At 40.2% G+C, this 14,167-nt stretch overlaps 1 protein-coding gene across 1 annotated transcript in view; it reads left to right on the forward strand.

Annotated features, from left to right (window-relative positions):
- The first annotated feature begins 121 nt into the window (after positions 1-121).
- Positions 122-14,167, forward strand: part of ANKAR (ankyrin and armadillo repeat containing) — a 93,313-nt gene continuing 79,267 nt past the window's right edge. The window contains exons 1-5 of the mRNA XM_053598378.1: positions 122-175; positions 1,242-1,877; positions 8,982-9,419; positions 12,454-12,617; positions 13,535-13,638. Coding sequence (XP_053454353.1) covers positions 1,277-1,877; positions 8,982-9,419; positions 12,454-12,617; positions 13,535-13,638 — 1,307 coding nt within the window. The 5' untranslated portion in view covers positions 122-175; positions 1,242-1,276. The remainder of the gene's footprint in view (positions 176-1,241; positions 1,878-8,981; positions 9,420-12,453; positions 12,618-13,534; positions 13,639-14,167) is intronic.

Raw genomic sequence — 14,167 nt, forward strand, 5'->3', positions numbered from 1 at the left:
AGCTCCTCGGGTCCCCGCGAGCGTCGCGCCCTCGCCCGCACGGGGGCGCTGTGGGCGGCTTCGGGGCCCAGGGAGGAGCCACCCGGGCGGGGACGACCATCCCGGGCTCCTGGGAATCCTGCGGGAGCGGCTTGGAAGCGGCTTCCCTTTCTCCGAAGAAAACAGTCGTTTTAAAGTAGGTTCTTCCTTTTTTCTTGTTTTCTCCCCATTCCCGTGCCCATGGCGGACGCAAGCTGCTATTGGACGTAGGTCTTGGGCTTGGGCAGGACGAAGCTGGGTTCTGGTTCTGAAGCTGTGAAACCTCGCCCATTTGGTCCCCAAACTAGCAACTTCAGCGTCACCTGTGTCAAATCCGCATTCTCTGGCCCTACTCCCACTCTGGGGTGGGATTCAGCAACCTGTGTTTTAACAAGCCCGAGGTGATTTTGATTCAGGCTAAATTTTGAGAAGCACTGTACTATGGAGACCAATTAGATAAGTTATTATTTCTTTTTTTCTTTTTTTTGTGGTTTTTGGCCGGGGCTGGGTTTGAACCCGCCACCTCTGGCTTATGAGACCGGCGCCCTACTCCTTGAGCCACAGGCGCCGCCCGATAAGTTATTTCTAATCAGAGCCCGGCTGCCCCGGCATAGTGGCTCCGTCTGTAATCCTCGCACTTTGGGAGAGGAGGGTGGGAGGGTCCCCTGAGGCCGAGAGTTTGAGGCTGCAGTCAGCTGTAACGGATGCCAATTTTTTTTTGAAAAGAAGAACATTATTAATGTTCAAAGTATCTCGTTTTAATTTAAATTTCGTCTTTCTTATGATGCAATTAGTTTGAGATAGAAAGATGTGAGAGTTGACTATGAAAAAATTAACCCTGGGCGGTGCCTGTGGCTCAGTCGGTAAGGCGTCGGCCCCATATACCGAGGGTGGCGGGTTCAAACCCGGCCCCGGCTGAACTGCAACCAAAAAATAGCCAGGCGTTGTGGCGGGCGCCTGTAGTCCCAGCTACTCGGGAGGCTGAGGCAAGAGAATCGCTTAAGCCCAGGAGTTGGAGGTTGCCGTGAGCTGTGTGATGCCATGGCACTCTACCGAGGGCCATAAAGTGAAACTCTGTCTCTACAAAAAAAAAAGAAATAAAAAAAAGAAAAAGAAAAATTTAACCTTATGAAGATGAGAGGTATGTATTTATTTCTAGAAAAATTCAACTTCATTTCCATGTCAAATTTTATTGAACATCTTCCCCTTTCTCTTCATTGCAGAAACTTCAAAAAGGATGTACTAAATTTAATTAAGAATGTTAAGATTGCCCAAAAAAGGATTACCTAGATTTGATCAAATTCAAGATGAAGAAACCTATCTGGAAAATTTATCAGTACAGAGAAATGCTTCTGCTTTTTTTGAAAAGTATGAGCGGAGTGAAGTACAAGAGTTACTAACTACTGCACTAGTTAGCTGGTTGTCTACCAAAGAGGATGGTCGCTCTCAACAAGACATCCCAGCTGGAATTATGAGTCAAATGAATAATGTAGGCTTCTCCACTGCAATCCTACTGATGCCTGTGGACCCTACTGCCCTCTTAGACTATAGAGAAGTCCATCAGATCTTAAGGGAATTGGCTGTTGGAATTTATTGCTTAAATCAAATCCCATCAATCAGTTTAGAAGCTAATTATGATCAAAGTTCTTCTTGTCATTTACCTCCAGCTTATTATGATACAAGAATTGGGCAAATTCTGATCAAAATTGACTATATGCTGAAAGCACTATGGCATGGAATATTCATGCCCCGAGAAAAACGAACTAGATTCTCTGAATTGTGGCGTACCATCATGGACGTTGATCCAGATGGGAAACCTCAAACAAACAAAGACATTTTTGCAGAGTTCAGTTCAGCAGGTAAGAGATTTTGCACTTCTTAATTATTTTTATTAGAAAACTATTTTTTAAATTTAAAAGTAATTTATCGGGCGGCACCTGTGGCTCAAAGGAGTAGAGCGCCAGCCCCATATGCCAGAGATGGTGGGTTCAAACCCAGCCCCAGCCAAAAACTGCAAATAAATAAATAAATACATAAAATAAATAAAGAAAAAAAATAAAAGTAATTTATCTGGCTGGACCAGGTGCGGTGGCTCACGCCTGTAATCCTTGCATTCTGGAAGGCCAAGGCAGGTGGATTGCTTGAGCTCACGAGTTCAAGACCAGCCTGAGCCTGAGTGAGACCCCCCCCCCATCTCTACTAAAAATAAAACTGAGGCAAGAGGATTGCTTGAGCCCAAGAGTTGGAGGTTGCTGTGGATGTTGCCATGGCACTCTACCCAGGGCAACAGCTTGAGACTCTGCTCAAAATAAATAAATGAAGTCATTTATCTGTGATCAAGATGATGCCAGGAGCTGTGTGAAGATCTGAGATCCATGGAGACTGAAGATCGGCAGGAGTGGGTAGTGTTTCCAACAGTGTTTTGAAAAACACTGTTCTGACAAAAATTGGATTTGCTTTTCTTCCCTTTTAAAAATTTACCTGGGGTTCTCGCTGGAAAGGAGGTAGGACTGAGGAGCCATCTTTCCAAACAGCCATGTGCCAAACTGGTAAAGAAACAATGAGCTCTTTTTTAGATTCAGATCTCTAGGTGGAAACTACCATTACAGAAGTAAAATTCTGGATATAGATGTCAAATTCTAGAGAGTGATGAGGATTAGAGATACACATTGAGGAATTGTTGGCATATTAAAATCACAAGAGCCTTTGGATCATTTAGTGAGAGCATCAGTAACAGACATGGCCATGGCAAGAAGGAACACATGTCCTGTTGTACAAAGAAGAGCAGAGGGCTCTGTTTGCTTGATGTCAAAGTTAGTTACATTAAACAACTTCATGGCCCAGGATCTGTATTGACCCCAGCTGTCCATCATCTGAGGCCACCCTCTATAGCATTTCCTTATAGTGATGCTCCCAGTAAGGGGATCAGAGACACACAGGAACATTCTAATCAAGTCATAAAAGGAAGAGGAGAACACTCAAAGACTAATGCTCTCTGTCTTCTACATCTACATTTTAAAGGGTAATGTTCAAAATACTTAACCACCAGTACAGCACTGGCACAGACCAATCAGAGAAGACATCAACCCTAATATTGGAGGAGGGTCCCAGAGACCTCCTGCTTGTCATATTTACCCTTTGTTGGATAATGGTACATTCAGAGAGTTTGGGACTATAGCAATTCATCTTGCCAATTGAAGGGTTCAATGTTTTAACAGCCAAGGTGGCCTTGTTGATACATATCAGCTAAATATACATCCTAGACATTTGTACTTAATTCTTCTTTCCTGACTTGAAAATTATGTCATCAGTATTATAATTCTACCTCTAAAATATCTCTCAAAAGCATCCACTTTGCAACACCCTTACACAGAGCATCTTTTTCTTTAGCAACAGGAGCACCTTTTTGTCCTGCAACAGCATTCTGACTGTTCTCTCTGCCTCTAATTGCTTTTGTACTATAAGCCAGGCTGGAAATCTTTCCAAATTCAGTCCTTCTCCCACTATGTGCCTTGGAGTTTACACTGCACTGTGTGTGTTTACTCTACATTGCTTTATAGTATTGGCTACCGGGCACTTAACGAGGAGCATCACACGTAGGAAAGAGATTTTCCTGTCCCTCTACTACACTCTGGATGTCTGCTTCAGGTGCTTCAACAACAGCATTAGTACACACAATGGTAATGGTCAACCAACATACATACTAAGCCTGCTGGAATAGAGTCACTGGAGACAGCAGCAAGAATAGGGACAGTTTTCCCCACTGCACCACACCTGGAACACCACTGAAATCGTACAAGGATTTCTCAGACTCTGAAAAAGTGACCCAGACCCTTGGGCTATGGGGCTTTAAGGAATTATCAGGTCAGAGGCCAGAATAGAACAGCAAAGTGTCTTTACCTAGGTTACCTGAAATGAGAACTTAAGGAAGTTTTGGGGAAATGATTCCAAGGAACCGGAGTGAGAGACAGGAAAAGTGAGTAAGAAACGAGGGGACAGCTTGGCGCCCTTAGCTCAGCGGCTAGGGTGCCAACCACATACACCAGGGCTGGTGAGTTCAAACCCAGCCCGGGCCTGCTAAACTACAATGACAACTACAACAAAAAAATAGCCGGCTGTTGTGGTGAGCACCTGCAGTCCCAACTACTTGGGAGGCCGAGGCAAGAGAATTGCTTAAGCCTAAGAGTTAGAGGTTGCTGTGAGCTGTGACACCACAGCACTCTCCTGAGGGTCACATAGTGAGAGACTCTGTCTGGAAGAAAAGGCGAGGGGGGTGGGCAGACATCAGTCCAAGAAAGTGCTGTTAAGTTTACCACTTGGGCAATTTGGGTTTAATTTGCTGGGCAACTGAGGGGTTACATAGAGTACAGTACAGAATTTTCAGCCTAAGGGATATGCTATGGTCTAAATGTTTATTCCTCCTCCAAATTCATATGTTAACCTAATCAATGTGATGGCACTAGGAAGTAGGGTCACTGAGTGGTGATTGAGTCATGAGGGCAACCCTCATGAGTATAATTAGTCCTCTTTTAAAAGCATTTCCAAAAAAACAAAAACAAACAAACAAAAAAGCAGTTCCACAGAGCTATCTTAGTCCTCCTACCCTTGAGGACACAGTGCAGGGAAAACACTTGAAGAAATCAGCCTGTCAGGCGGCGCCTGTGGCTCAAAGGGGTAGGGCACCGGCCCCATATGCTGGAGATGGCAGGTTCAAACCCAGCCCTGGCCAAAAACTGCAGAAAAAAAAAAAAGAAAAAGAATGGGCCTGTCATTCTTATTGTTTTGTAAATTTATCTTCCACCCTAAAGACGCCCTAAAGTTTAGGAAGATTGATTTAGGAGATTAACTTTTGAATTTGAAATGTAGTAGATTGCCACTGAATCATAGTGATTATTATTTACAATAAGAGTTAATATGATCTTTGCTTTGAATCTTTATTGGACCGGTCTTGGAGAGCCTACTCTCTGTTCTCCAGAACTGCCAGCCTTCTAACAAATAGTTTGGTGGAGCTATCCCCATCTCTCCAAATTGGCTGACAGTGACAGGCAGCTGGACCCTATTCCTCAGGCGTGACTGACGGAAACCTGACTTCTGTTTATTCCTTGTCCTCTATCTGAAATGTCTTCTCTCTGCCCACCTCACCACATTCTTCCCCAGGTTATTGCTACTCATTCTTTAACACTTGACTCAAACATGGCCTCCGTTGTTAGGACTCTACAGTACACATTGTACTTCACACAGAAAACACTTTGTATTTTGTACTGAAATTATTGGTTTCATTTTTGCCTTATTAGGCCTTCAGCTCCTCCTTGACAGCACAGAAAATTTTCTTTTTTTGTTTATAAATTCTTGTCATTAGTGCTTAGCACATAATAAACTTTCAATACATTTTTCAACAGATGTCAAAATTAAATGGTTAACACAGGATGTAACAGAAAGAAAACTGAAGTAGACTCTCAGATTTCTAGTTTTTTGAGTTTTGTTTTTAGGACAGAGTCTCACTTTGTCACCCTCGGTAGAGTGCTATGGTGTCATAGCTCACAGCAACCTCAAACTCGGGCTCAAGTGATTCTTTTGCGTTAGCCTCCTGAGTAGCTGGGACTACAGGCGCCTGCCACAATGCCCGGCTATTTTTAAAGATGGAGGGAGTCTCACTCTGGCTCAGGCTGGTCTCAAACCCGTGAGCTCAGGCAATCTATCTGCCCTGGCCTCCCAGAGTGCTGGGATTATATGCGTGAGCCACCTCTCCCGGCCTTCAGGTTTCTAGTTTGAGAGACTCATAGATAAACAGGGTCATTGACTGAGATAGGGAATAAAGGAAGAGCAGATCTGGCAAAAAAGAAAGGATGGATTTAGTTTTGGAGTCCTGCTATGTCATTCCAGTAAAGGTATTTATTAGGCATTTAGAAATAAACGAGTTCAGGAGCAAAAGTGGGGCAGGAGATGATATTAAAAGAAAGAAGTATGGAGGTCAAAACAGTGAAACCTATTCCCCCTCCCTCATGATCCAAATTTATTTTTATCTGATTTTTCATTAAATCCTTTTTTATTTACTTTATCATGACTTTGTACATGTTTTCTCATCTGATTTATGTGATGTAGAATAATCACATTTCCTTTCTTTGTACTTTTCATGATGTGAACATTTGTGTCATTTTTTTTAAAAGTAGCCATGTTTTCCATGTACTTATCCATAATTCAGTCCCAGACTTTTGATGGGAAATATTGAACGCCTCTCTATAAAAGAGAGTTCCATTTCCTCCTTAGAGATCCATGTGTCTCTTTTGACATCTTTATCCTCCTACGCCAGCTCCTCTCCCCCACTATTCCAGGTGTCTGCCTTCCCCCTGAGGCTCTGCTCACCCGTCTGGCATCCTTGGCACTTACCTCCTTTAGGAGTGAGGCAGAAGCAGAGTGTACTGGCTGGTAGACAGTGTAGGGTGGTGAGGAAACCCTGATGTGTCCCTGGGTTATATCTGTTGGTCTGTTTCCTCCCTGCTTAGAGAGAGAGCAATGAGTCTGGGGCCAATAGGGGGGAAGATTCCGTGGATCTCCCTATTCAGCACTCCGGTTTCATTTAATCCCTGCTCTCAGCAAACTTCTCCTTCCTGCCCTCAGCTGCTTATGAGCCCCTTAGTGAGGAATAGGGGAGAGGGAAGATCTAATATACGACATGTATATTAGACTTAGAACCAACTCTGCTTTTCCAACAATCCTCTGGCTTGTATTTAAATTGTTTTAAACTGTCAAAATCCCTTCAATTTCTTTATTATCCTCTTTATGATTTACCTTTTTTTGCAAAAGAGAGATGAATTATAGTGGTCATTTAAAAAGCTCAAGATTTCCAAGATTTCAAGCTCAGAACTTTGATTAAAAAAAAAAAATAAGGCAAACCAATAAAATAAAAAGACAGAGTACTCTGCCTTATTTATAGATTTGAGGAAGAAAAAAGGAAAAAGAAAGGAACACATTGATGTACCATTTATACTTTAAAGCACCTATATTACAAACTCCATGTTTTCATTAGTCATATTTTATGACTCCAAGTAGTTTTCTAGAGTCTAAATTAACAGCAACATTGTAGATGCAATTATCCTAAAGAGACAATTTCACAACAAGAAAGTCCTTAATTTTCTCATAAATGGCAAGGAAATGTGGCATAGGAAATTTGCTTTTTTTTTTTTATTGAAACAGATTCTCACTTTGTCGCCCTTGGTAGAGTGCCGTGGTGTCACAGCTTACAGCAACCTTATTTATTTTCGAGACAGAGTCTCACTATGCACCCTTGGAAGAGTTCTGTGACTTCACAGCTCACAGCAACGTCAAACTCTTAGGCTTAAGCAATCCTCTTGCCTCAGCCTCCCAAGTAGCTGGGACTATAGGCATCCACCACAACACCCAGCTATTTTTTTCTTGCAGTTGTAATTGTTGCAGGCTAGGGCCAGGTTCGAACCCACTGGCCTTGGTGTATGTGGCCGGCACTCTACCCACTGAGCTACAGGCACCTCCCGGAAATTTGCTATTTTGTATTGAGTAAAAACAAGTTCTAATTCTTCTATGTAAAATCATGATTACATTGCAGACAGGTTCTTTGTTTATTGCACATGTCTTGCTTCTAGCTTCTCTTATCAGCAAAATGAAGAAATGTATAATATTGGGCCTGAAAAAGCAAGTTTTACTTTTGGCCCAGGTGAGAAGCTAATTCCCTGCTTAAACAGAGATCACGTTTTTTTTTTTTCTTTCTTTTTTTTCCTTTTATAGAGATGGTGGTCTTGCTCTGTTGCCCAGGCTGGGTGCAAGGGTGTGATCACAGCTCACTGCAGCCTCAAATTCCTGGGCTCAAGCAATCCTCCCACTTCAACCTCCTAAGCATCTGAGACAATAGGCACATGCCACAAGGCCTGGTTAATTTTTCTCTTTCTAGACAGGATTGCAAGAGAGACTTTGCCTAACAAATGCAATCAGTGTAATCTGGTTTATTGTACCCTCAATGAGTCCCCAACAATTAAAAATCCATAACAAATTTTTTTCTCTTTCTTACTTCCTTTCCTTTTTTTCCTTTCCTTTTCTCTCTCTCTCTCTCTCTCTCTCTCTCTCTCTCTCTCTCTCTCTCTCTCTTTCTCTCTCTCTCTCTTTCTTTCTTCTTTTTTTTTTGTAGAAACAGGATCTTTCATGTACTCAGGCTGAACTCAAACTCCTGTCCTCAAGTAATCCTTCAAAGTCAATCCTACTTGACCTCCCAAAGTAATTTCTTTTAATATTTTTTTTTTGTAGAGAAGGGAATCTTGATGTATTGCTCAGGCTGGTCTCAAACTCCTAGTCTCAAGCTATCATCACATCTCAGCCTCCCAAAGTGCTAGAATTACAGAAGTGAGCCACCATGCCCAGCCTAGATCACATTTTCTTACTCTTCTTCCACATTTTTCTTTTCTTTTCTTTCTTTTTTTTTTTTTTTTTGAGACCCTTGGTAGAATGCCATGGCATCATATCTCACAGCAACCTCAAACTCTTGGGCTCTAGCAATCCTCTTGCCTCAGTTTTTCATTTTTAGTAGAGACAGGGTCTCATTCTTGTTCAGGCTGTCTCAAACTCCTGAGCTCAAGGGATTCACCTGCCACAGCCTCCCAGAGTGCTAGATTTATAGGCGTGAGCCACTGTCCCCAGCTTCCACATTTTTCTTGATCAAACATGGCACTTAAATATTGTGTTCTGTGGTGTTATGTTTCTTCCACAGAGAATGGAAACTTACTCTATTTAATTCCACAAGCTCCTCTTTTCACTCTTCCTAATAATCCACTCATCTGCCTGCTTTTCAGCTTACACAATTTTATTGACATCCCATTATTCCTTTACTAACATGTAAGTAGGATTTCAGGATGAAATCCCGTGTTCAATCTTCTGTATTTATCCAGAAGCCAAGTATGAAGTTTTACTATCTAAAATTTTTCTTTTTTATTATGAAGGTTTGATTGATGTTACAGAGGATCCAGTTTTTAATGGGATTTACGATGACGATATGAATGAAGATCCAACATATGATCCCAATAGTCCTGAAGAAATAGCTGTATTTATGAAATATGCTGAAAATATGATGCTAAAGTTGTCATTCAGTACCATACACATTCAACAGTATGAAAATGTCTTTATATTTGAAACAGCCTATTGGCTTACTAATGCTATAAAATATACTCAGGATTATCTTGACATTTGTACCTACCAGAAACTACAGCAAAGATTATATCTTCAAAAAAAGATTATTCAAAAACATTTTGAGAAGAAAAATGAAATAAGAAGAGGGATAGGATATCTAAAGTTAATATGTTTTCTGATTCCATTTCTACTGAGTTTAAAAAAGAAAATGAAAGTTCCATATTTAAATAATCTGCTTCCGCCTTTTTCAGGTAAGGGTACCGCCAAAAATCAAGTATAAAACATAGGTGTATATTCAATATATATTTTATTGTTTGTTTATATATTTATCTTGAGACAGAGTTTCACTTTGTTGCCCTCAGTAGAGTGCTGTGATGTCACAGCTCACAGCAACCTCAAACTCTTGGGCTCAAGGAATTCTCTTGCCTCAGCCTCCCAAGAAGCTGGGACTAAGGGTGTCCACCACAATGCCTGGCTTTTTTTTTTTTATTTTAGAGATGAGGGCTTGCTCTGGCTCAGGCTGGTCTCCAACTCGTGAGCTCAGGCAGTCTACCACCTTGGCTTCCCAGAGGGCTAGGATTACAGGCATGAGCCACCATACCTGGCTGTTCAATGTATATTTAAATTCAATATTTTTTCTAGTATGTGTGTCCAGGCAGATACCTATGTAACCTGATAGAAAGAAAAACAAAATTCATTGTCTCCAATGTAATTAAGAAGACCTGGTATATGTACATAGTACTTTCTATATTTTTATTCCATTTATAAGGGCTCCTGAAAGATTTAACTAAATTCTGAAAACATACCATACTCATGACAAGACAATATTGTGAATATATTATACCTCATCCAAATTACTTTATAAATTCAGTGCACTTGTATTCAAAATCTCTATTGTGTTTTTCATTAAAGTTTACCTAACACATTAATTCTAAAATTAATGTGGAATAGCAAGGGGTAGCAATAGTCTTACATTTTTGAAAAAGACTAAAATGGCTTGGCGCCTGTGGCTCCAGCGGCTAAGGCGCCAGCCACGTACACCAGCCCGGGTGGGTTCGAATCCAGCCCGGGCCCGCCAAACAACAATGACGGCTGCAACCAAAAAATAGCCGGACATTGTGGCGGGCGCCTGTAGTCCTGCCCCGGCCGGCGGGGAATTCAATAGGGACCTGGGAAACAAAGGGGTCAGTCGAATGAGGGGACAAGAGACACGAAAGAATGAGAGCAAGTCAAGAGTCTGATCAAGCTCTGAAGAGTTTATTTTTCAGCTGGGCTTATAAGCACACAAACGAGGAAGTAACTAAGGGTTATTCCTAACAGGGCGGGGAGGGGGCTAGTTTCTGGAAAATTACTAGGAGAAGGACCCTAAGGCGGGGGGGTGCATTTTTGAGGAGATATGCAAGGGGAAAGTACTGTTGCTGTTTACGGTTGAATTCCTGAGAATAGTTTGCTCGTAAAATCAAGATAGCAAGGGGCATTCTTGTGAGATGTTTTGGCTCCCGGCATCCCAGCTACTTGGGAGGCGGAGACAGGAGACTCGCTTGAGCCCAGGAGTCTGAGGTTGCTATGAGCTATGATGCCACAGCACTCTACGCAGGGCAACAGTTTAAGGCTCTGTCTCAAAAAAAAAAAAAAAAAAAAAAACAAAAAGAAAAAGACTAAAACATTGAAACTACAGTAAATAAATGAAGGTTGTATTGGAACTTTAATAAACAGAGCAATAAAAGATAATAAAGAGCTGAAATAGGTCCATGCTTATATGGAATTTGACGGGACTTTTGGAAATCTGTGAATCCTACCAGATCAGCACACAATTTATACACTTTCTTTGCTGTCCAAGCATGTAGGCTTTTTATTCAGGCAGCAAATTTTCAGTAGAAAGCTACATAAATCATTTAATGTAAAATTTGGTGAAGATGATCCATATCTGTGTGCTATTAAAAATGGAATCAGAAGGGGCGGCGCCTGTGTCTCAGCGAGTAGGGCACCAGCCCCATATACGGAGGGTGGCGGGTTCAAACCCGGCCCCGGCCAAACTGCAACAAAAAATAAATTAATTAATTAATTAATTAAAAAAATGGAATCATGACAGTGCTTGTTCCTTGGAAGATAGGGAGCTTGTATGAAACTGGGAGGCCCTTGCATAAAGAGAACATGAGCTATATAGTATCTGTAATGCATTGCTGCATTACTTAGGTTATTAGAAGCAAATATAATTAAATTTTAACAGTTAACTGTAGGTGGTGAGATTATCCTTTGTACTTTTGTTGTATATTACCCTTTGCACTTTTTTCTACCTGTCATATTTCCCAAAATATATCATGTATCTTATAGTGAGGAAAACATATTCTACCAACCAATCAAAATATTGAATAAGTTTAAACCTTGTTAGGATTTGAGAAAATTACTTTTTTTAATAAGTTATAAGTGGTTTCATTACTTTCCAGAAATATAGGCTGGTTGTTTTTGTTATGTCACAAATATTCATCTTTTTCTTCATAGTATCTCTTTTTACTAACTAGGTACAGTAAGTTTTTTTTTTTTAATTTCAGCAAAGTTTCTCCAAGACACAGAGTTTTAAGTCTTTTCTGATAATTGGCAGTAAAATATTAGTTTTGAGCTTACTCATAGAAATGAGTAACTAGAATAATGTTTTGGGCCAGGCAAGGAAGCTCATGCCTATAATCTTAGTACTCTGGGAGGCAGAGGTGGGAGGATGGCTTGAGCTCAAGAATGAGACCCTTTCTCTACTAACAGTAGAAGAAAATTACCAGGCGTGATGGCACATTCCTGTAGTCCTACCTACTGAGGAGGCTGAGTCACTCGAGCCCACAAGTTTGAGGTTGCTATGAGGTAGGCTGATGCCACTGCAGTCCAACAGGGGTGGCAGAGACTCTGTCTCAAAAAGAAGAATGTCCTGATTATACTTTTAAAATATTTGTACAATGAAACTGCAGAAAATGTCCAAACTGTGTTATATTTCAATGTTGAAAATATTTATATACACATGATTGCAAGAGGGACTTTACCTAACAATTGCAATCAGTGTAACCTGGCTTATTGTACCCTCAATGAATCCCCAACAATAAAAAAAAAAAAAAAAGAAAATATTTATATACATTAACAGCATAACCATAAATAATTTTATGGACTATATTTACCAAGATTTTAATTTCACATGGAATTTTCTAACTTTCTTTTCTTGAATGAGAATTTAGACCTCAAAAATACAATTGTTTATGTGTTATTTCCCTTTTAACTAAGAGTTTGTTTTTATTTTTGGAGATGACAAGGTCAAGACAGAGCGAGAATTGCCTCCATTTATTTATGGACGAGATTTTAAATGCCAGAATTTTCACTACAGAGACAATCAATATTTTCATCTTCATGGAGGAATTGAATTTGATATCAGTACTTCTCCAATTGAGACTGCTTTGGAAGATTTTAAGGTTTTTATTATAATTTCTTAGATAGTTTGTCATTTCACAACTCTTATCCTATCCTCTAACCAGAATGAGCTGCTGTTCCAAATTATTATTCTTACACATCACTAATTTTTCCATATATTATTTTAACATACATGCCTTAAGTACAATTATATATAAGGTACTGTGTTGGATGTAAGAATAAAATGATAAATAAGCTATCATCCTCACAGAATTTATAGATTTTTAATGGATGATATTTGCCCTAGAACAGTTAATCAAAGAATGCAGTAGAAACACCTGGATACTTACTACATACGCTTTCATTTTCCTTAATGATTAGTATTAGAACAGAGATCCTCTAGGGCATCACCCGTAACTCAGTGGGTAGGATGCTGGCCACATACACCCAGGCTGGTGGGTTTGAACCCAACCTAGGCCAGCTAAACAACAATGACAACTGCAACAAAGAAATAGCAGGGCGTTGTGGCAAGCACCTGTAGTCCCAGCTACTTGGGAGTCTGAGGCAAGAGAATTGCTTAAGCCCAAGAGTTTGAGGTTGCTGTGAGCTGTGAAGTCACAGAACTCTCCCAAGGGTGACATAGTGAGACTCTGTCTCGAAAATAAATAAATAAATAAAATAAAGAACAGAGATCCTCGAAAGTTTGGGAACAGTAATTCTTCACCTGGAATTTACTATAAACATTCTACATTTCAATTGTTATTGCTTTTTCTACCTTCTCTATATAATATATCTTTCCTCTTGTATTTTTTTCCTTATTCTCAAAATAGGAAATAGATATAAATAGTTACTGTCAGGGTCTTCTGGGATATTGTATTTAAAATTTGTCATTTGTGTGGGTCAAATTTCATGTAAAAGAAGTCTTATAATTGTTCAGATTTGTTTAAGGATGTTTTTACTAATATGACTCATATTTTAGAATAATTTAGAAAAAATACAAGAATGTGCTGCCAAAACATTTTTAGAAGATTCAGGATACAAGGAATATTACTCAATACCGGTCATGGAGTTTTATGGAAAAAGGTAAGGAACTTTCCGTAATTAATCACACTAACCACAACTTGTTGGAAGTTGGTAGAGAAGAAGGAAAGTGTCAGGACGCAAAGGCCAACTTAAAACCTTGCAAATGAAGATCCTAGAACAGTTACAACCACCATGAATGACATATGACTCAAAAAAGTATTAAATGTTAACATTATTACTTCATATACAGTCTGTGTAATAATCCGTAGAGCTTGTAATTAGTTCTGATAATTAACATGGTGGTAAAATAGGGATAGACATGAGGATTAAATCCTATGAGTTGAAATGAAACTAGGGACTCAGCCCACACCACTTCATGTCTGTGAGAAATATGATTTAAAATTCTTTCCTGGCAGCGCCCATACCTCAGTAGGTAGGGCATCAATCATATACACCCAGGCTGGCCTTGGCCAGCTGAAACAGCAATGACAACCACAACAAAAATTAGCCAGGCATTGTGGCGGGTGCCGGTAGTCCCAGCTGAGGCATGAGAATCGCTTAAGTCCAAGAGTTGGAGGTTACTGTGAGC

Source organism: Nycticebus coucang, chromosome 7 (assembly GCF_027406575.1).
Source record: "Nycticebus coucang isolate mNycCou1 chromosome 7, mNycCou1.pri, whole genome shotgun sequence".
NCBI classification, from domain to species: domain Eukaryota; kingdom Metazoa; phylum Chordata; class Mammalia; order Primates; family Lorisidae; genus Nycticebus; species Nycticebus coucang.